This window comes from Coffea eugenioides, chromosome 8, assembly GCF_003713205.1.
Source record: "Coffea eugenioides isolate CCC68of chromosome 8, Ceug_1.0, whole genome shotgun sequence".
Taxonomy (NCBI): Eukaryota; Viridiplantae; Streptophyta; class Magnoliopsida; order Gentianales; family Rubiaceae; genus Coffea; species Coffea eugenioides.
This window is the reverse complement of record NC_040042.1, coordinates 33,682,034-33,706,703: the sequence shown is the minus strand read 5'-3', so window position 1 is coordinate 33,706,703 and position 24,670 is coordinate 33,682,034. Positions and strand designations below refer to the sequence as shown.

At 34.8% G+C, this 24,670-nt stretch overlaps 1 protein-coding gene across 1 annotated transcript; it reads right to left on the bottom strand.

Moving 5' to 3' along the window:
• Positions 1–10,691: 10,691 nt before the first annotated feature.
• LOC113780602 lies at positions 10,692–24,369 on the bottom strand. The gene is made up of 7 exons (XM_027326386.1): positions 23,205–24,369; positions 22,724–23,109; positions 22,273–22,547; positions 21,864–22,130; positions 11,424–11,523; positions 11,318–11,325; positions 10,692–11,238 (listed from the first exon to the last, which is right to left on the bottom strand). Exons 1-7 carry the CDS (start codon positions 24,367–24,369, stop codon positions 10,692–10,694), a joined length of 2,748 nt encoding a protein of 915 aa, XP_027182187.1.
• Between the last annotated feature and the right edge of the window lie 301 nt (positions 24,370–24,670).

Sequence of the window (24,670 nt, the reverse complement as noted above, 5' to 3'; positions counted from 1 at the left end):
ACCTCTAAAATACTCTTGGTGATTTATTAATATGGTCCACTCTATGCACTTGAGGAAATTATTGATCTACTGGAAACATATTATATTCCTACGCGACATAAATGTGCTTGTCTTTATCGTCAATTATGTGATAATGACCAGCCTCCCATCAGCTGACAACATTTGCTTTCATGAACCACAGACGTTCCATTATTGTGACGAGACCTGGAGTTTAACACGGTTCTTCATAAAGCACTACAATGTATCGAAGGAACATAATTAGCCTATTTTTTACTGGTAATATATCCTTTCACCATGCATTAGTCTCAACAAATTATTAAGACAATTAATTGTTGTGGGCGTTGTACATTGCACTACAAGACTTATAATCAGCACAATAGCATTGACTAACAACATTTGCTACATGAATAGGTTCTTCTTCTGATACTAGTAATAATTCACATGCTTTCTATTTGATTTTATCATCTCAAAATGAAAATGTAGTATCATTTGGTGAAAAGCATGTGCTGTGGGTTTGAACTTTTTTGGCCTGCCTTGGCTTACTTGTTGTTTGAATAGTCTCTTTTCTTCTTCGGTTAGTCAAACAAACCAACTCCTTTTCCGACCTCCTTCAATATTAGATTGGATCTCTCATGAAATAGTTAATAATTAGCAATTTTATGTACTCTTTTTGCTTTTAAAAGAGAGAAATTTTACAGAGTCTGCATAATTGACCAAATAATTTGCTATGAAATAATAGTTGTAAGGAAAAAATTACTATACCCCCTACATTAGATTGGGTCTCTCCTTAAAAAGTAAATAAAATTGCCATATTATGTATGAGATTTGGTTTTTAGGCTTTTTTAAAAGGAAAATATTTTTACTTATATACTTTATAACTAATTGCAAAATTTGTTATCGAATAATAGTTGTACACAAAGTTGTCGACTGTTGTGATTGGGATTGTGTTGTTGGGTTTGTAGTGCTAGCATTTTGTGTCTTATTGGCTCTGTGCATCTTTCATTGTACTGTTTCTGTTGTTTGTCAGCTAATGAACCATATCAACTGCTGCAAAAAGAGAGAGAGTGAGAGATTCATTTGTATTAGTTTGTTTTGGGACTTGTAGAAATTGATTGATGTATTAAAAAATAATGAAACAAAATCATAATTAGAAACTTTGGTGAATTATAAGCATATGAAGAGTAGCGTAAATTATATGACAATAATCCCATATGCTCATGATACAAAATTTGGTGATTGTGGTTATCTCTAAAATTATCAAGTGCTTGCCATTTGCTTTCTTTGACTCTCACATTCCCTATAGCTACAGATCTTGATTTCTACATTTTCTACTTCTAAAATTGAGTTCTCTTTGGTTATTCTTAATATTCAGTATGCTTAATCTAACCCTACTTTGGGGATCTTTTTTCTTTTAAATTGTAGCAAAGTGGCTTTCTGTGGATATCTTAGCTTACCAACAATGCTATTGTGAACTTATTTCTACATGCTAAATTAAGCAAAAGATCAGCAATAACAAAATTCCATGTAGAAGAGAGTATCATATGTTCTTACCTTTTTTTCCTCTTCTTTTTCTCCCCCGTTAGAGATGGTGTGGGAATTGATTGCTAGTTGGATTTTGTCTGCTCGAATTGATTCCTGAGTTGGCTTTCCATACACGATCTTCGCATTCTACTTTTTATTTTTTCATTAAAATACTCTCATGTGACTTATTATTCAGGAGTAGTAGTCTAGTACTCGAATTGGACTTTCTTTTCAGACTTTGGTTTGTTTCGTCGTCTTGTTTGTGACTTTGTGATTAGTATTCAGCTTTTAGTCATGTTTGTGTTGATGATAATAATGGGTAATAAATATTTTGTAGTGCTATTTCAATTTTCATATTTGCATAAAATATATACAACTGTGACCGGAACTTTCATCTTAATTGTTTACATTATTGAATCAATTGGTAATAGCTCAGTTTTAATTCTGATTACTCACATTACTGATTTATTTGGTAACCGAAATGAAATGACTCTAATTATTACACAAAAGAGTGTTTGATCGTAGCAAAAAGTAATGCAAAATAATGTTTACATTCAAAATTAGTTACACTCTATTTGTCTATTCATACTTTATAAGGAATATGACAGAAAAAAAGTGCATAGACGCATCATCAGGACCCCACATGTAGAATACAAAAGGTCTCCATAAATGGAAGTTCCAAATATGGTGGAGCCCGAATGGCACTACTTGTCAGGGTCTCAGAGGATGACAACTTTCCCGAAACTGGATAAGAATATGATTTGTTAAATGTTTCCCAGCAGCCATCCATCCTTTATTAGTTTATTATACACTATCTTTTTTGTGATTGACCGTTGTACATTGGACCGCCCATAAATAAATCGACTTGGATATGCAACACATCTTTTTTTTTTTTTGCTTTATCCATCTTCCTCCCTCCCTTCCAATAAGTTTAGCAAACACTTCAAATTTTGGGTTAACTAACTTCTTCTGTTAATACCTAAACTATGTTCAAGTACTTGAAGTTGGTGGTACTTTGTGCAATTTTTTCTTTTTTATTTTTCCATTTTGTTTGGGTAAAAATATTTATTTAATAAGTTTTTATGTTTCTTTTTTCATTACAATGATATATTATTTTTCTTGCTAAATAGAACATTGAAGAAAAAAGTAAGTAAAACAATAAATAGGTCATGAGTAGTTAATAAGGGTTATTATCACTTTACCCCCTTAATGTTCGGTGCTACTATCAATTTCCCCTTTAACGTTATCTTTTAGTCGCTTTACCTCTAAAACTAACGGTCAAATTTATTCGTTAATTAAAATAAAAAGACAAGTTTAGTCCTTAAAGTTATTATCACTTTACCCCCATAAACTATAGGCTCATTATCAATTTACTCCATATAGTTATTTTTTAGGCAATTTATCCCACCATTAAATCAACTTATTAAGTTAAAAAACTTTAGAAGAAAGTACCCTCCTCTTTATATAATAAAAATAATAAAAAATTTAGAGTGGCTCTTCTCCTCTTTAGTATCAAGAAAAAAAGTCAAAATATTAATCTCTTTCTTATTGACAATCTTATTAATATTAAAAAAAATAGAAAAAATCGGGAGAGGAAGGGAGAGGGGGAGAGAGAGAGAAGAGAGAGCAGAGAGAGAGAGAGAAGAGAGAGAGGGAGAGCTCAATTTCTTTTTTAAAAAATACAAATAAGAAAGAATTAAATACTTTTATTATTTTAAAATTATTTTACTTCACTATTTACCACTATATTTCAATCCTAATCCCAACAACCTTAAATTAATATGATAATATTAGACTTTTCTTTATTTTTATTTTTTACAAAATCTAATTTTCTGTCTCTTTCTTTCCTATCTCTTTTTCTTTTCCTAGTATTAATAAGTGTGAAAAAAGAAATTTGAGAAAACTCTTTTATTTTTATATTTTTGGATCTCTTAAAGTGAAAAAAAAGAAAAATAATCATTCCAACTTTTTTATTTTTAATTATATATATAAGGGTAAATATATTTAAAATTTTTTTACCATACTAGTTAGATTAACAATGAAATAAATTGCCTAGAAAATAATGTTAGGAATTACAGCGATTATATTGTTATAATTTAAAGGAATAAAGTAATAATAATAACATAGTAATGCTATAGAATAAAAGGTATTTTTGTCCAAAATTTCTTAACACATTGAATTGAATTACTTATGAGAGTGAAGTGACTAAAAGATAACGTTAGGGGGTAAACTGATAGCAGTGATATAGTTGAACAGAGTAAAGTAATAATAACCCAGTTAATAAAGTGACTCATGCCCATCTAAAACGATCCCCCACTACAACAAAAATGGCCTTTAGCAGCATTTAAAGGTGTCAGTAGAGAAAATCTAACCTGACACCTTATCTATCCTGACACCCAGGGCGAGTGTTGTCCCTTCCAATGTGGGGATAGCCTCAAATCTTTAGCAGCATTCAAATGTGTCAGGCAAACCATGCTGCTATATCTTTACCTCTGCCAACAAAATCCTTTTTTTGTGATAATCGAAAGTGTCTGTATAGCGTTAGGACATCAGTAGGGAATCAGTAGGATATCAAATTTATGAAGGCATCTTGAGTTGTCTTAATATATGGCTTTAAGGACACGTAGCCATGTGAATCTACAATGTGTTGGACGACATGCCCATTTGTTATTAGTGTTTTTCGAAGCTTAAGCTATGCTGACACTTTTAATTGCCAGGAGAATTTTCTCTGGTTTTTTTTTTTATATGGAAGCAACCTGCAATTAGTCCTCCCTGCTGTACATTCCATCAACCAGAATCCCAAGGGACTTGTAAATTTATCCCAAAGAGCAGAATGCATATAGCAATGTAAAAGAAGAAGTCGATACTGAAATATAATTCATTGAATTAAAAGTCGATAACAAGTACAAACATAGCAAATACTAAAATCGCAAACAAGTGCTAAAAGCAAGTACTAAAATATCAAACCAGTACCGAAAGATTCTCATTTACAATAACTTGAAAGCTCTATCGGAAGCACAAAATAAAAGACTCTCATCCCTAATAAGTTGAAAGAAGTAGAAGTAGCTTCCAAACTTTCCATTTTGTTGAGAGTCCTCAGGCATAACCACGAAGTCCCCATCATTCTTCAGCTGGTTCCACCTGTGCACAAAGACCAAGGGGATCATTAGATCATCATAACTAGAACTAAAATTCTAGAAAATCCGCAATGTATTTAAGTGCATATCTCACCAAATGACAAGGCCAAGCAACTGGTGCACCAAGTGCATCTTGAATCGTTTGTTGTAAACCATATGGTCTAATCAATTGCTCACGTGGAGTCATTGCAACTTGTATCTGTATTTCACACCAGTTTGGCCCAAGAGCTTGTCCCCCGACCTCATCCAATGGATTCAGACTCCGTAAATATCCCTTTGCCACGATTTTTGTTGGGTCAAACAAACTTTTTAGTGAAACCATATTCCCTACCTAGCAAACATCCAACAAGTACAAGAATCAAACTCATGCCAAATTCCAGATTACAAATGCAAAAGTTTAGAAGTTGTAAATACTTACTCGAATAGGTCACGTGGCTCGCGATGGAGCATGGCTTGACACATTGTTAGATGATGATGAAGGATGTCTTGGGCTGTCAATTGGAGAGCCCCTTCCATGTTGAACTAAAACCATTTTCTTCAAGCTGGCTATTTCATCATCTTGTCGCTGAAGCCTTTCCTCCAAACGGACCAATGTTGACTGTTGTTGAACACTTATACGGTAGTATGTGTTACGACTAGGAATGTCTTCCCATAAGTCCGTTGGATTCACACCGTCACTAAACAAGCGAACATGACCATGTTTGTCTTGCCCAACCACCTGGGCAAATATATCATCACGACCAACTGGATCTTGCGAATCCGATGGAAGCTGATTTTTCAGCTCAGTCAGTTTTTCCTACATAATAAAGGAAAACACTTGTTATTGCAAAAGACTGTCTGAAAACATCCATGGTAGAATTGATAGGCTTGTGTTCTGGGATCCTTACCAAATTCTCAGCAACTATGGTACTTGATGGAGTTCCATCGGCATGGGTATAAAACTTATTGAATATTTCTACTCTAGTAGGAGGTCTTCCCAACTGTTTGGACTATAAGAAATTGAATCGTTTTAATTATAGTTTTAGCATTTAGCATATAATTAAAAAACAAGCTAACATAATGAAACATGTACGAGCAAAAAAAATTAGCAACTAGAAAGTTGATGAGGTATCACCAAGTGGTTCCGAAGATGAGCAAATGATTTTTTTCCGATTGTGTGGTTCATCTTCTTCTCCCCTCTAGCTTTCTTGTTCTTCTCACTTAGTTTCTAAATTTCAAAATCAAAAGCAAGATTACAGCATTGAATAAACACAACTTTATGAAGAATGTTGTAGCTGATTTGTACCTTTGCTTCTTCACTTTTCCAATAAGCCCAAAGTTTGATCCATTGCTCTTCCCGTACCCTTATGTCCTTTTGAAACCGAGCTTCAGCATTTGGCACGGCAGGATCAAAATAGTTAGCCTTTAAATCTGCCTTCCAGCTTCTCCATTTTTTGCCAATTGATCTTAAGGTCCAAGCTTCCAGTCCCATAGGCAAAGCAAACCTTTCCTAAAACGTAGTTAGCAACAAGAAAATCAACACAACTTCACAGTAATTTTTGTACAAAGCATACATAATACAAAAGCTACCATTACCTTTATCACTTCTAACATGTCCATTTTAAGTTTCCTTGGCATCTTAAGCCATGTTTCAACATCTACTGGACAATACATACCATTCCTAGCCAAACTGCCCAAGAATTCAGAGAAAGAGGTTTTCTCACTTATTGGGATCCCATTGTCATCGAGTTTAATCTCAATCCGTGGAAGTTCCTTAGGCCGACCCCAAATTTCTTTCATAAATGTAGGGCCTCGGGTTTTCTGATGTACTTCACTTGAATCATTTGTAGTTTCTTTTCCTGTATAAAATAAGAAAAATGTGCAAGTTATGAACATAACAAAATGCACTTCTGGAATTGGTTCAAAACAGTTAGTAATACCTGCATTGTCCGAGTTGCATGACATGAAGGTGGTGTCACTGGAATGTGGACCTCGAGAGTCCTGATTTGGACTTTGTTCAGTTGCTTCATGCCTTGTTCCAAGTGGAGATTGTTGAATTGGAGAGTTCTGGCAGTGCTCATGCGACTTGGAACCTCCATCAGCTTGTTGAGTGACTTGGTCACCTGATTCATGTATTATTCCCAATGTAGAATTCTGAATTGCAGATTGAGGTGCCCGAGCAGCTTCTCCTTGCACTTGTTCAATTACATTTTCATGGCTTGTTCCAAGTGGAGGCTGCTGCCTTGTTTCATGACATGAGGGAGGTTGCTCAATTGGTTCATCTCTCAATCCATTTGCAGCGCGCTTACATTTTCGACCTCTACGGGCCATACCTGCATAATATTTGAGTGAAGAAAGGGACAAATGTAAATGTTTAAAATTTATTGGAGCAAACACTCTACCTATAGTTTCTTTAACTTACAAATGCTATTATAAAGAAGTACTACTTAAACAATAAACTGGCATGACAAGTAACAAATGGCATTCTTCAAGAATAAACCAGGGGAAGACTATGGAGCTGTCAACAGAATAGAGAAACAAATGGGGAATATACGATTCAGTGCAGCAACTAAGTTGCCGATGATCTGAGATATGTAAATTTTCTTTTTTTTTAATACCAATTTTTCTACAAAACTGAGTAGGTAAACTCTGAATTTAAGGATTTGAGGCACTTAAGTAGTTATAATTGAGGGTTGTTTCAACCTCTGCAGCTTAAGGATTTAAGGATAATGTATTCTACCAACAAATACACACACACACCAAACTTAAAGTCTTGTGAGATATATAAACTAAGATTAAATCATTTCCAACCCAACTCAAAGAGTAAAGCTGGTTAAACTTTTCATTTCTTCCTTCTCGGCCAACTCAACTTTTATTCACCTTTGTTGTTTAATTTCTCTCAAAATTCACTAGCTTTTCAGGTCTCAAGTTTACTAAAATGAATCATGAATGACAGGGTCAAGATGTTATATACCAGATTGCCTTAGAGTTTCCAAATACACCATATCAAACCCAACTCATTGTCACTTCAGCGAGCAAACAAAATTCCAGCAATATACCTCCTAAGTTTCATTAACATTTCATCTTTTATTGGATGAAAACACTAAGCACTCAGTATTTATGCTATCCTTGCTTAATCTGGATCAAACAATATGTACCTTCAACACATAATTCCAGCAAAAGCAACCGTAATTCAGTCCTCAGCTAAATGCAGATTTTCAGTAGCTAAACAGTCAAGTACAAGACTGTTTTCCTCCCCCCCCTAACTTCCTTACTTTCCTCCTCCTAACTCAACATGCAGGGAGTAATTATCCGACTAGTTTTGCAAGTAAATATTCTATAAGATCAGAGATAAACATATTCCATGCAATCCTAGCATAATTCTCCATAGAAAATTCAGATAACAAGCTGTAACTCAAGTAACAACTCTCGGTTATCACAGTTTTCTTTTCCCTTCAACTTTTAATCATTTTAAATTTCAGTTCCAGCCACAAATCACACCCACAGGCTCATAACAGACAAAATAAGTATAAAACCAGCATTTTCCAGCAAACTTTATACCAAAATATCCACTCAACTCCAAGAAATTCCATCGGTTAAGCTGGAAAGTGTTATGACAGTCATGCGATTTCCTACTCAAAACTCCAGCCATTAAAATTAGATTTTTCACCATGAATTTCACATGCAATTCCAGATAATGAATATACCACCACCACCCCCCAAAGCAAACACTCTACCTAGAAATGTGCTTCTCAGAAATGGAGAAGATGCTTGTCAGAGATGGGAATCGAATAGCCTAAAAACTAAATCTACCATGCAATGCAAGAACATGTCTACCATGCAATGCAAAATTAGACACAAAATACTGAAATTACCTCAAACTATGGCTTGAATCCCTAACTTCTCGGTTTCCCCAAGCTTCAAGATCTGAACTCCACCCACCACCCAAGCTTTGAAGCCCTAATTTCTGATTTGTTGCCACCAAGCCAACACAACAGCCGAATTAGGGATTTGCCTGGTGCGAGCTCAACCAAGTTACCCAAATGGGTGCGAGTTCATGGACGGCAATTGACTCAAATTGGTGGTGCGAGCTTGAAACAGAGAGAGAGGACAAAGGCAGAGGACAACAAGAGAGGGAGAAGATGTCTGAAATAAAGGCGGTACTAATGACGCCAAAGTAAATTAGTCAAGCCTCTTGAATTTTTCAATTTGCCGCGCTACTAATAGCAATTTTTGTGTGCTTGGGCAAAATTTCGTTAAAGCTATATAACAACTAAAAATCTTGTTAAAGCTATATACAATATAATATAACAGCTAAAAATTTTGTTAAAGCTATATAACAACTAAAAATGTAACAAATAAAAATTTTGCAAGAGCTATATACAATATAATATAACAATCAAAAAATTTTGTTACAACTATATAACAACTAAAAATAAAAATTTTGTTAAAGCTATATATAGTGTAATATAACAACTAAAAATATAAAAATAATTAAAAATTCAAAAGAAGCTAACAAAAAACATTCTTTTAATCAAAATGTTTTCGCTTACTCAATTTATTTTATGCTGCTAGCAATTATGTACGGCTTGTAGTCTAACAAGCCATTGGAAGGATCGAATTAGTTTATGAAACAAGAAAATTAACTTGTGAATACATGAAGTTTCCATTGACAAACATTGGGATTAGAATTGATTGAACATAAACATTGAATATATATATATATATTCAATGTTTTCAATTCCAAAGCAATTGCCATTGAACTTTGTGTTAATTAGAAACTTCCTATCACTTACAAGATCTTACTATTGAACTTTTCAATGATTAACCTTAGGCTTACACTTACAATGCATTGATTGAACATAAACATATACATATATATATTCAATGTTTTCAATTCCAAAGCAATTGCCATTGAACTTTGTGTTAATTAGAAGCTTACTATCACTTACAAGATCTTACTATTGAACTTTTCAATGATTAACCTTATGCTTACACTTACAACGCATTGATTGAACATAAACACATATGTATATATATTGAATGTTTTCAATTCCAAAGCAATTGCCATTGAACTTTGTGTTAATTAGAAGCTTACTATCACTTACAAGATCTTAATATTGAACTTTTCAATGATTAACCTTAGACTTACACTTACAACGCATTGATTGAACATAAACATATAGTATGATCGGTTTGATCGATTCGATCGTGCTTGATCGGTTCGATCGTGTCACCTTTTCACTTTGAAGGATAATCTAAAATTGTGACTAAACCGATTAAATTCGATCAAAGATCAGTTGGACTAGAAAGCTCTATCGGAATTAACTTTTTGTATTGTTATTGGTTTAAAAAATAATTTTTTCATGGTATTAAAAAATTATTTAAGAAATTTATAGATTAAAGTTTCAAAATATTTCTATTGATCAAAAATTACACCTCGGGTTATTGGGAAAAACAATTGGCCATAATATAATGATTCACAAATGTAATATTACAGCTTACAATTAATGGAATTGCTTATAAAATAATTACCAGTATTTATCCAGCCCATTGGACTCTTAAAATGAGTAATGGGTTCCTTGGAAAGTTGGATAGTTTTATGTTTGGTCTGAAATGATTTGCACATTCCGTACGTTGCCAATTGTTCTCCCCAAATCATAGCCTCGATTGCCAATTGTTGTCATGCCATTAAAAGAAAAATCATTCCAATACCATTTTTATGAATAAGACTGACGATTACTAACCAAGACTAGAAATCCAAAAACTGGACCATGGGAGTATCAATGAAGAAAGGCCTTAAAGAGGCAAATTAATACACTAGTTTTAACTAATAGCACCAAGTCTTTTAGCACATCTGTTAGAAGGCTTAACATGACACCGAGAGCACTAAACTCAAAGCTTTGTAAATGCCTTCAAAACTAAGAATGTCGGTCATATTAGTAAAATACAAAAAAAAAATGCAAAACCCATCGACAAAAGGAAATAAAGCCTAGGCCTAGCAATTGAAACAAAGAAGAATAGGGCCAGTAAGCTTCAAAGCTATAAAAGATTCTAAATCAGATTATATTGGGACAAATCAACTTCAATCCCAAGTCTATTCTCACGAACCCAACTAATTTCCTCATTTTCATTCTCAACAACAGGATTGCCAACATCACTTTGCAAATATGTCTCAACATCCATGGTTGTGCCCATGTTATATCCAGCTCTTGCAGTGGTAGAGATAACCACTTGCCAATCCTTATCAGTTGGATCTTCCACATAAAAAACCTGTGATGCTTGTGAAGCGAGTATAAATGGCTCAACATGAGGCCTCACGTTTGCAAAATTGACTAAAGTAAACCCATCAGCATCTTGTTTCATTCTCGAACCATTTGATATCCAATCACATTCGAATAACACCACCCGACGACCTTCGTAAATTAATTCAATCATATTTTTCAAGACGCCGAAGTAAACTAGTTCACTCAAAACTGGATTTTGATCCCTTATACTTGCAAAACTGGATGTTGTTGCATTGACTGTAACACCACTATTCTGCGTTTTTCTTTTCTTCTCAACTTCTTTGGTGTGAAATCGAAATCCATTAACAACATACCTGTCATGTTGGATTCCAACAACATCTGGCAAGGAACCTCAATTCTCTCAACACCGAAACATTTTGAGGAAGTTCTAACTTGTCAATCTGTAAAAAATAAATAAATAAATAAATAAATAAAAAGATGAAACTATATTTAAAGTCCTACAATTCAAATTGTACTTAATATTCAGAATTTTACTTACATGTTCAGCAAAGCAACACGCAAAATTTTCGCTGTGCAAGCGCTCTTTTAGATGCTGTGGAATTTGAGGATGTCCTTCTTCTATCAATCTACGATGCTGCCTAGAAGTACATGTGTGAGAACCCGTAAATTCCTCTTAATAATTTTCCTAGGGTTTATCCCCTTTAATGGCATGTTTTCTGTATTTTCTGGCTTAGGAAATTTTTCTGGTGAATTTTATGAGTAATTATAGCTTTTAAATGATTTTTCTAGTATCGGATAGATTTTGAGAAATTAAGAACGTATATCGGACATGGGACCCACTAGTGCGAAAAGTTCGAAAAAATTCGGCCAATTATGTTAAATTCCGGATACTGTGTAAAATTTATCGGGTGTTAAGAGATAAGTAGAGTGTGTGAAATGATTGATGTGAGAGAGAAAAAGAAGTGATAAGATTGCATTAATGGAGTGACAAGTGTCACCATGGGATTGGAAGTAACTTAAGAGTTACTATTCATTTTTTTGACCTTTTGACTATTTGAGTAAATATCTCACAAAAATTGAAAAAAAACTTACCATTTCTTACCTTCTTGTGGCCGACTTTCTTGAGCTAAGAAGAAAGGAAAATTCTTCAAGATTCTTGCTTCCATTTTGCTTGAATGTGATCATCCAACCATTTGATCTTGATTCCATTCCATAAAATCCTTTCTTCTAGTGCTACTAAGTGTCTTAGTGAAGTTTATTTGAAGGTTTAAGGTGGCCAACATCTCTACATCTCTTGTCTCTTAGGTAAGTGATGTTTGCCTACTCCCTTACACTTAATGATGCTTAAATTGTGCCTATTGGAAGTGATAGTGAAGTAGTTGGTGATTTATTTCTTTATTTGACTTGATTTGGTGAAGTTTTCAATTTTATGAGGAATTTTCTGGTTTCATATGATCTTGATGGTGTGGTTGTTTTTGATGGTTGGTAATAAGGGGCTTTGGCTCTAGTAGGTGCATATGATAGGAAATTGCAATCAATTTTGAATTTGGAAGAATTTCTGGAAAATTAGGGTTCTTGGTTGAACATTCTGTCCGAAATTTTAGGTCATATATAGAGGCCGAATTGGACTTTGCTCAAAACGTAAAAGTTGTAGGTATTGATGAATTTGAAGTGTCTGCAAAATTTCAGGGCATTTGGAGTAGTGTAGAGTGAGTTATGCCGTTTTTACTGTTGCTGTTCTGGGTGAACAGAATGTGCGAACTGCGATAGTAATTGTCTATTTTGACTGGCATTGGTTTGGATTTTGAAGTTGGTGTCTTCTGATGAAATGTAGCTGGATGTCTTAGCTAGCTTATGCCTTTGGCATTTCGGCATTTGGACTTGTATAGACTGAGTTGTGTTCATTACAGTTTTGTGTGTTTTGCAAACCTGTTTTGGTAATTCTGGTTTAGTATTTGGCACATTTGACCTAGTTGTGCTAGGATTTGGACTGAGAGGCCTTCTACATTGTTGTACCCCTGTCTTTTAGCTTCGAGATGGTGGGTCTTACGCCCTCATCCGATAAGCGTAGCGCATTTTGTGCCATTACCGCATACGGAGGCCAAACCTGTTTTTGTTGATTGATCAAATGAGTTATATTTTCTGATTTTCTGGTTTGCTATTATGCTTATATATGTATATGAAACCCTATTGGGGTTGTGATTGGCATGGCTTTATGATTCATTATCGAGTCTCATTGTACTTTGACGGGTATTTTACATACGTGCAAGCTAAAAAATACCGAATTACACCCGTTCACTGCAAGTATACAGATCAACTAGTAGTTTAGGGTATATATCGGGTCGATCCCACAGGGAAGAATGCAATTACCGATGTTTTCAAACTCCTTTATTATTTAGACTACCACAATATAAAATTTAAGAAAATAACACTAGAAAGCTCCTAGAGATATGGAATTCCTTACTACTGCTTGCAAATGAGATTATCGGTTAAGTGAATGCTATTATCTTGATTAGTTATGGCGTAATTTCCTAATGTATGTGAAACCTACTTTCGTAGTGAATCAACTATACTTGTAATTAAGCCATACCTACTCTCGTGGTTATGAAATTAATTACAAAGTTCATTTCTTTTTATGAAATTACATGAAAACAAGTCACTTAAGCCACATAGGTGCACCTCTACTTTCGTGAGTGTACTCCCTAGGCTTATCACTTCTTTGAACTAGTGTTAAATTCCAATTTTCATTGCAAACTTAACACCTTAAGATTATCATAATTAATGGCCAATTAATCATGATTAGATAACCAAAAGTAATAAATAACTTGCTCAAAATAATATGACCAAATAACCAAATAAACATCATTAACAAAATATAGCAAGTTCAACCATAACTCTAGGCATAAACTTTAAAGACACATATTAAACACAAAATCCAGAACTTGCATATTAACTATATTTAAGAATCCAATACAAAAGATAAAGAGTTGGAGAAGAGATAACCCATGTCACTTGAGCTTCAACTTCTCTTTCTTCATCTCCATTTTCATCCTAATCTAGCCATTATACAAGAATGGATGAACTACAATTACTACACTATCCTACACTAAGGAAATGGAAGAACTACATTTCTGCACTCTTCAAGCTTCTCCCGTATGATCTCTCATTTTTCTGCTATTAAAGCTGATGAAAAGCTCCTCTCTAGTCCAAATTTTCTGCTCTAATGATTCTCAAATCTCCATTTGTTAAGGAAGTCAAAAACCATTGTTTTTGACTTGAAAATAAGCCACCTTGTCTGCCCTTTTGTCTTCTGAAGCATGTGCACCGAATTCTCTTGCAGATTGTAGCTGGAAAGTAGTTTGAACATAAGAGAATTGACTGAGCAAATTGCAGAATTGCGGCCAGAAAACGCGCCTACACAAAACGCGGTTACAAGTCACGTTTTGTGTACTCGCGTATTCACTTTGTCCTTACTTCAGCTGCGATTTTCTCTATCATAAAGGCTGAACTGGCTTTTGTGTAAAACAGCAAAGTTGTAGCCCTTTGAGTTAGCTTTCCAATGCTTCAAGAATCATCCAAATCTAAGTTTTGTAGCCTGAGATATGATCGAAATACTAAACACTGGTCAGAGCTCTGTTTTCCACTTTGGACAGCTGAGTTGAATTTCGGTATTTCAACTTTTGGACTATGAAAACGGCTGAACTGGACTTTGATGTCTTCATACCAAATGTAGATATATCTCTTAGCTTCAAAATGGTACCAAGATCACCTTGATCCGATCTGTGTAGCTCCAGATATAGTCAAAATACCAAAACGTGTCAGAGTTGTCAAAACCTGACTTTTCTTGATTCAAATTGCATTTTTCCTTTTTACACTTCATATTTTATTTTCACCACTTTAATCCATCTTAAATCATCCAAATATCTTCTCAATGCACTTCATTTGATGATTGAATCATTAAACCTACAAAATATGAAGTTTTTACCATAAAAATCCATAAAATGCAATGTTTAGCCATTTTAACATAAAATGTAGTTTTTTTACCAAAACCTTAGTTATTTTAGTTATTAAACTAAATAATCAAACCAAAATTAACTAATAAAACACACAAAAAATACGTAAAATAAACTCTTATCAAATACCCCCACACTTGAACCATTGCTTGTCCTCAAGCAATAAGAAATACAAACCAACAATGATCCAAAATTTAAAAATAAACATATGTAGCATTTCAACTTCATTTCCTCAAAACAAAATAAATAACCATTATGCAATTATTCAATTAACCTCAAGTACTCATAATATCAAGTAAAGGAGAGCCAATTATACCATAATTATAACAAGTTTAATTCAATTTCTCATTCTTTTCCAATTTCACAAGCAAGTAATTCATATGGTCAATAATAATGCTTTCCTAAACTCATGATCATCTCTTTATTCTACTTAAAAGGATATTTATTCGTATAACATAGCTAAATTTTACTTAAGTTGTGAGAATGCCTTTTGACGCGAGAATCGACATTTTTAGATGAAGATCACCGGTTACTCAACACTTCACATACTCAAGTTGCTTTGCATACTCTTAATTCAAGTACCGTTTTACGCGAAAGTCGACATTTGTAGATGAAGACTCCCGGTTACTAAGTACAAGAATCATTGGAGTAGAATAAATCTTTTTTTTTTCTTTTTTTTTCCACTTTTTTTTTTCTTTTTACAGCAAAGATAATAATAAATTCCTCAAAAGAATAATCATGAGAAGAGTATTGCACTTATTGACCATATTTATCACTTAACTTATAAAATCTAATAAAGAGAAGAAATTTCATCAAATAAGCAAAAAAATATAGGCATAATTTTCTCCACTTTAAAAGATATACTTTCCTACAAATGCAAAAACTATAATCACATAATAGTCATTTCCAAGTTAAATGAGAAAAGAAGTTTCCACATCACATATATTTATCTCAAATGTAGGAGGAATTTGAACTACTAATGGTATGGAACTTTGTTACCCCTTGGATAAAATTGAAAAAATTTAAATATTTTTGGGGCAAGTTTGCAATTTTGGACAAGATTTTAGAAAAATTTTGAATTTTAACACAAGTCCAATATTTGCAACTAATAAGTCAATCACATACAATGTATATAATCTCAATTCTTCCCCCCACACTTAACATACACATTGTCCTCAATGTGTAAGAAGGAAAATCAAGATAAAAAAAATAATACTCCCCTATTGTTGTGATTGAATATGAAGCTTCAAGGTATGTTGTTCGCTTGTCTTCATCGCTTCATGAGTTCCATTTGGTAACCATTAGTGATATAAACCTAAAAATGGAAAATGAGAAACAAAAGTGATAACAAAGGCTTAATAAACATATAACGGTGATCCGTAATTCCCTAGCCTTTGTGGTGGTGATGTACCAATAGAAAATACACAATAAGCAACTCAAGGTACAAGAAAATATATGAGGAAAAGAAGAAAAAGAGAATCAAGGAAGCTGCATTTTTTTAAAAAAATGCTCAGAAAACGCGAGTAGAAACGCGCCTTCAGATCGCGTTTTGTAGGCGCGTTTCTTCCCAAAAGTTGCAGTACTGAAAACGCGGTTCTGTGAGAAAACGCGACTTCAAGTCGCGTTTTCAATGGCGCGTTTTCATCTTTGATCCAGGCAACAAAACGCGACTTCCATCAAAACGCGACTTCAAGTCGCGTTTTGAAGGCGCGTTTTCTGTTCTGCAGGTGCAGAATCGAAAACGCGATTCTGTGAACACGCGACTCAGAGGCGCGTTTTCTTGAGAAACGCGTTTTCTACTGCGAATTTTAGCAGAAATTCAACTTTTGAAAATTTACAAATAATACCCCAATTTCCCAAAATGCATCATAGATCATTTGTTTGCTAATATACTCAATGCATGCACATGTAAAATGATCAAAACATGCATTTTAACCCCTTGTAACGAATCAAAAACAACAATTACTCAAATCGAGGGGTTGAGTTCCTTGATCAAATTTCGTCTTTTTCACCTCATTTGGTCACTTTTGCTTTCATTTCCAATACCTACAAATGAAAAATAACAAAATAACTCAAACACATACTTTAAACATAAAATCACACCAAAGTAACATAAATAACCAAAACATTGGGTTGCCTCCCAATAAGCGCTTTTATTTATAGTCGTTGGCTCGACTATTGAACCTCATTTTTCAAGGAGGCTTAGTTAACGAATAATCCACCATTTTTGGTCGTGGTGGATCATTACATGGTGACTTTATCGCGAAAGCCACGTAATCTAATGATGTGAGAAATGAAAGTGCCTTACATATTCCAAGTGTTTCATAGATCTTACCTTGAATATACACCACTTGAGAACTTACCAACGGGGATGCCATGAGAGTATCTTGGGCAGCAATACCCTTAGAACCTATACTTTCAATGCACTCCTCAAGAGGGGTGAAAAATGAGTCATTAAAACTCATCTCTTGAGGCTCAAAGTTAGTTCCAAAGATATTATCTTGTGAAATGGATATTTGCTCATTAAAACACACTTGAAATTCATCATTTTCATCAAACTGCAACCCATTTTCACATACAACATTCCCACCATTCATGCTAGGATCATTTTGCAAATTATTAGAGGAAATAACTTCACACAATACATGTAATTGATCTTGTATTCTACCAAAGTGAGAAGCCAATTCATCTATCCTTTCCTCAATCCTATCAAAACGGTCGGAAGTCACATTAGCTAATTTTTCTATAGCTAACTCCCAAGATGGCTTAGAATCATTAGCTACCATTTCAATTGCCAACTCCCAAGATGGTTTTGATTCATATTGGACACATTCAGGTTGGTAATTATAAAAATATGAAGAATCACTATAAGTACCATGATTATCCCAACCATAAGCATTAGCACTATATCGATCAAAACAAGGATTGTAATGCTCTAATTCATCATAATAATCCACATTTTGTGCTTGCATACATGTATTAGTATCATGATAACCTCCACACAAGTCACAAATCACATGATAAGAATTAAAAACATTAACATTCCTCCCTTGCTCAATTTCATGTATCATGGTGTCCATTTGAACTTGTAACTTAATTACATCAAATTTTGCCTTTAAGCACCTTAAACCATCTTCAAAAGATATACATTCAGTAAATTCTTGGTTACCTCTATTGAAGGAGCTTTGCACTTGGTAACCATCCATTGCCAATCTTCCACTTCTCAAGCATTGTCCTCCAAATTGACCTATCCTTCTCATCACCTAAAATTGCCTTTAAACAACTTAAGAGCAAAATTAGTAAGAAGAATAGGTGATAAAACACATACACATATAAAACACAGAAAATAACATTCACAGTATAACTAATAATATGTCTAAACTAATAAAGTTGCTCTTCACACCGATATTGCCAAATCTTCCCCGGCAACGGCGCCAAAAACTTAACGGGTATTTTACATACGTGCAAGCTAAAAAATACCGAATTACACCCGTTCACTGCAAGTATACAGATCAACTAGTAGTTTAGGGTATATATCGGGTCGATCCCACAGGGAAGAATGCAATTACCGATGTTTTCAAACTCCTTTATTATTTAGACTACCACAAATATAAAATTTAAGAAAATAACACTAGAAAGCTCCTAGAGATATGGAATTCCTTACTACTCTTGCAAATGAGATTATCGGTTAAGTGAATGCTATTATCTTGATTAGTTATGGCGTAATTTCCTAATGTATGTGAAACCTACTTTCGTAGTGAATCAACTATACTTGTAATTAAGCCATACCTACTCTCGTGGTTATGAAATTAATTACAAGTTCATTTCTTTTATGAAATTACATGAAACAAGTCACTTAAGCCACATAGGTGCACCTCTACTTTCGTGAGTGTACTCCCTAGGCTTATCACTTCTTTGAACTAGTGTTAAATTCCAATTTTCATTGCAAACTTAACACCTTAAGATTATCATAATTAATGGCCAATTAATCATGATTAGATAACCAAAAGTAATAAATAACTTGCTCAAAATAATATGACCAAATAACCAAATAAACATCATTAACAAAATATAGCAAGTTCAACCATAACTCTAGGCATAAACTTTAAAGACACATATTAAACACAAAATCCAGAACTTGCATATTAACTATATTTAAGAATCCAATACAAAAGATAAAGAGTTGGAGAAGAGATAACCCATGTCACTTGAGCTTCAACTTCTCTTTCTTCATCTCCATTTTCATCCTAATCTAGCCATTATACAAGAATGGATGAACTACAATTACTACACTATCCTACACTAAGGAAATGGAAGAACTACATTTCTGCACTCTTCAAGCTTCTCTCATATGATCTCTCATTTTTCTGCTATTAAAGCTGATGAAAAGCTCCTCTCTAGTCCAAATTTTCTGCTCTAATGATTCTCAAATCTCCATTTGTTAAGGAAGTCAAAAACCATTGTTTTTGACTTGAAAATAAGCCACCTTGTCTGCCCTTTTGTCTTCTGAAGCATGTGCACCGAATTCTCTTGCAGATTGTAGCTGGAAAGTAGTTTGAACATAAGAGAATTGACTGAGCAAATTGCAGAATTGCGGCCAGAAAACGCGCCTACACAAAACGCGGTTACAAGTCACGTTTTGTGTACTCGCGTATTCACTTTGTCCTTACTTCAGCTGCGATTTTCTCTATCATAAAGGCTGAACTGGCTTTTGTGTAAAACAGCAAAGTTGTAGCCCTTTGAGTTAGCTTTCCAATTCTTCAAGAATCATCCAAATCTAAGTTTTGTAGCCTGAGATATGATCGAAATACTAAACACTGGTCAGAGCTCTGTTTTCCACTTTGGACAGCTGAGTTGAATTTCGGTATTTCAACTTTTGGACTATGAAAACGGCTGAACTGGACTTTGATGTCTTCATACCAAATGTAGATATATCTCTTAGCTTCAAAATGGTACCAAGATCACCTTGATCCGATCTGTGTAGCTCCAGATATAGTCAAAATACCAAAACGTGTCAGAGTTGTCAAAACCTGACTTTTCTTGATTCAAATTGCATTTTTCCTTTTTACACTTCATATTTTATTTTCACCACTTTAATCCATCTTAAATCATCCAAATATCTTCTCAATGCACTTCATTTGATGATTGAATCATTAAACCTACAAAATATGAAGTTTTTACCATAAAAATCCATAAAATGCAATGTTTAGCCATTTTAACATAAAATGTAGTTTTTTTACCAAAACCTTAGTTATTTTAGTTATTAAACTAAATAATCAAACCAAAATTAACTAATAAAACACACAAAAAATACGTAAAATAAACTCTTATCATACTTGTTTGCATGTTTTAAGGCTTACTCTTATTCCGGTCATTTCCTAGCTAACTTTTGTACTTGTATTGCTTTGAGCCTAGTGAACGGCTTTTGGGAAATGAGATGACTTTTGTGTGAAATGTTGGGACTGATTTGAGGAAATAATGAAGCCTTAATGGCTGGAAAAGTAAGAATTTTAGGGACGGTGCTGCCCGATTTTCTAGGCCGTTTGGTTCCTTTAAGTAGATTTGCCTTTTGATGGAAATGAAAGGCTTTTGGGTTGTTGACCCTAGGTCTTCATGTTATCTTTTTGTTCCAAGAAAATCATGTTTTCCACCCTCGCACTAGTATTTATTTGGCAAGGCGTACGACGTGTAGTCGAGCCTCACTTGTGCATTCCGTTTACTCAATTTTGGATGTGAAACCTTCAATTGGTTTATTTTGATTATTTTAGGATTTTTGGCGATTAAGGCCAATCTGAAGTGAAAACTTTTGAAGTTGAACCGGTGAGTGTACCATTCCCCTCCATTGCTGTTTAACTTGATTTCTGCTCTGCAATCTGTTTATTTGTTCGAGACGAGGGTGTACTTTATCACACTCGTTCTCTAGTCTGTTCATATGCCAATTTACTATGCAAAATCTGAATCTGTTATCTGTGTCTGCATCTGTTCGGATTTCTATGACCTATGAGCTCAATCCTGTGGCTAAGTTATTCGAGTCGGGCCGGCAAGGGCCTGGACGATTAGATAACGAACCACGGTAGTCTGTTCGGGGATTTTGGGTATTGAGACCCTTGATTCCGGGTATACTCGAGTATTACCATTTTGTTCGTTTGAGGTGAGCGGGCCCGGTAAAGGGGTGTTTGGTGGACGGAATTCGGTGATAAGAGGGGTCTACGGACGCATTGGTTCTATATACGTTGACGGAGAGTCAACCGGTTTGGATCAAGTATTGCGCTGGAAATTTGGCTCCTGAGAGCCACCCGTATCCTTCTGATTTGAATCATTGGTTCCTTTGCTTTACATCTGACATGTGTATCTGATTTGTTAAATGTGAAATGTCATGATTTTAATGCTATCTGTTTGGTACCTCATTGAGCGCAAGCTCACCCCTTTCCGTTCCTGTTGTTTTCCTTACAGGAAAATAAACCCTTTTGGTCTGGATTTGACAAATGGCTGCCAAATTGAGCGAGTTAAACATATCTTTTGTATAGCTCATGTATTAAAACCCTAAGTGTACTTTTGGGGCGTTTTCTCTTTTGATTTGGCAAACCGTGTGTATATATTAACTTTTGAAAATTTTTGTATGTCATTTTGATTTGTAAACGCTAAAGTTCAGATGTGAATGTTTGTTGGCTATTTCGGTTGGGTTCTGACGGGTCGGTCACTATTCATGGCCGACTTCGGATTTCTTTTTTTAATTTTGGGTTATTTTACCATTTTGACTCGTTTACGCTCGTTCGTAAGTTCCGGATCGCTATAGATAGTTCTAGTCTGCATCATGAGTCCTGGCGAGAGCTGGGCAGGCAGTCCGCTCACCCCTTTGGTTCGCCTTAGGGGAAAGTGGGGCTGTTACAACATGAGTCAAAATTGTAATCATACATTGAATTCTACAATAAAATTTTAATGCATCAAGTTGTAGTTGAACTTACTCTATGTAAGGTGTGACAGCATCACAATTAAATAAAATATACTGATGTGCTTTACTCATGATATGAGCATCAAAGACTGTTGGCTTGCCCCTCTCCAAAGGATGTCCTGATTCAGAGAATATATCTAAACCATCTTCAATTTCCTTATGTACTTCTTCATTTCTGCTTGGACGATTGAATTTTGTCTCAACATAGTCCGCAAGATACAATGAGCAAAAGTTAATGCATTCTTCTGCCAAGTAGCCTTGAGCAATCGAACCTTCAGGCCTACTTTTATTTCGAACATAAGATTTTAATGTTCCTAAGTACCTAAAGTATCATCATTCCAACCTCTCTAATTAGTTCCACAAATCAAAGAAAGCAAAAAAGGAATAAACATTTAAGGCATAATGAGTATTACAAGCAGTACCTCTCTATACGATACATCCAACGATAATACACCGGCCCACCTAATTTCACTTTAGTTGCCAAATGAACAACTAAATGCACCATGACATCGAAGAAGGTTGGTGGGAAGCATTTCTCAAGATCGCAGAGTATGACGGCAATTTCACTTTCCAAACGAACCACATCTTGAGGACAAATAACTTTAGAACAAAGCTGCCTGAAGTATCTACTCAATCGAATCAAAGGATAGCGCACTGATTTTGGCAAAGTCTTTTTCAAAGCTATAGGCATCAATTGCTGCATTAGGATATGATTATCATGACTTTTAAGCCCTGAAATTCTTGGTGATTTTACTCGAACGCATCTTGAGACATTAGCTGCATAACCATCTGGAACTTTCACTTTTTTAGCACATTGCAAAACATAGTTTTCTGTTTTTTATCCATTGCAAAGGAAGATGGAGGTAAGTACACCTTTCCAGGTTCTGTCTCAATGGGATGCAGCTCTTTTCTTATTCCCATTTCTCTCAAATCACGGCGGGAATTATAATGGTCCTTTGCTTTATCCTCAATATCCAGCAATGTCCCCCAAATATTTTCACAAACATTCTTCTCAATGTGCATGAAGTCAAGATTGTGTCTTAAGACATTATCTTTCCAATATGGCAAGTCAAAGAAAATACTCCTCTTTTTCCAATTGAAAGGCAGCTTCGGATTACCTTTCACAAGTTTTCCAAATTTAATTTGCAAGTCTCCCAATTCACTCACAATCATATCCCCGGTTTGCAATGGTGGTCGCTTTCCATGTTCTTCGGTGCCATCAAAGAATTGGGCTTGCTTTCTAAATTTATGCTTACTATCTAAGAATCTCCGATGACCATATAGCAATATTTGAAACTATGAGTCAACCGTCGTGCATGAGTGAACTTGTGACAAACAGGACAAGCATATTCACCTTTAGTGCTCCAGCCAGATAACATTGCATATCCAGGGAAATCACTAATGGTCCACAACAGAGCTGCATGCAATTGAAAATTTTCTTTTTGGGATGCATCATAAGTTTGAATGCCAAAATCCCACAATTCGGTCAATTCTTTAACTAGAGGCTGTAGATAAACATCAATATTATTCCCAGGAGAGGATGGTCCGGGTATTAACAAGGACAACATGAAGTACGGTTGCTTCATACACATCCACGGAGGTAAGTTATATGGTATTAAAACTACAGGCCAAGTACTGTGTGTAGAACTCATGTTGTTGAATGGATTAAACCCGTCAGATGCCAACCCCAATCTAACATTTCGACAATCCTTAGCAAATTCTGGATGTAGATGGTCAAAAGTTTGCCAAGCTGGAGAATCAGCTGGATGTCTCATACAACCATCTTTTGTACGTTTTTCCTCATGCCATCTCATTTGAGATGCAATTTTAGAAGACATAAATAGTCTTTGTAATCTAGGTTTTAAGGGAAAATGCCACAACACTTTTTGAGGAATTTTCCTTTTTTCCCCAGTTGGATCATTTTCTGAAGCAACCCACCTAAGCTCGTTACATGTTTCGCATGAAGTCCTTTTCTCAGCACTACCCCAATAAAGAGAACAATCATTAGGACATGCATCGATCTTTTCATAACCCAACCCCAATGTATTCATCAATTTCTCAGCCTCATAGTAAGAAGACGGCAAATTAGTCATGGCCTCTGGAAATGCTTCTCTCAACAGCTCAACAAGCATATTAAAAATCTTGTTACTCATCTTACCCAGGCATTTTAGGTGAAGCAAACGAATAATGAAAGACAATTTCGAGAAATTTTTGCAACCCCTGTACAAATCCTGTTGAGAATCATCAATCAATTTGTAAAATTTTTCAGCCTCTGAAACAGGAATGTCCCCTTCTCTATTCAATTCATTTGTTCCATGTGGTATCTCAAATACATCATGGACCAAGTCTTGCATGTCATTAGTCCCATTTGAAACCCCAGTTGATGTATTTTCAGAATTAGATGTGGCTTCATTGTAGTTTGAAAGTTCTCTATGTGCTATCCAATTATTATAACCCTTGATAAATCCTACCACTTTCAAATGATCATATGCTTCCATTTTTGTCACACAAACACCCATGTCGCAATCTTTGCAAGGACACAAAATCTTTCCGTCACAACTTGATCTAGAAAATGCAAAGTTTAGAAACATTTGAAGTCCTGTCTCGTACTTTTCACTTGTTCTTGGAAAATCCATCCATCTTTTATCCATACTTTTAATATAAATAAATGTCCTCCAACGAGCTTCCAATAGCCTACTTTTTAAACTCAAGTCGTGGCTTACAAGTCCCTAATTTCAAGTTCAAGAATTTACAGTCTACTAAATCAAGCAGCCAGCAAATAAAGGAAATCAACAAAATGCAAAATTTCTCAACAATCTA

What these genes read in the sequence shown, in the direction of transcription:
- LOC113780602 (XM_027326386.1), bottom strand. Translation starts at nt 24,369, where the DNA reads ATGGGTGTTTGTGTGACAAAAATGGAAGCATATGATCATTTGAAAGTG. An exon ending in TTGAGACAGAACCTGGAAAG is followed by an intron (nt 22,548 to 22,723) that starts GTGTACTTACCT and finishes ATCCTAATGCAG; the next exon opens with CAATTGATGCCTATAGCTTT. An exon ending in TGGATGTATCGTATAGAGAG is followed by an intron (nt 22,131 to 22,272) that starts GTACTGCTTGTA and finishes AAATAAAAGTAG; the next exon opens with GCCTGAAGGTTCGATTGCTC.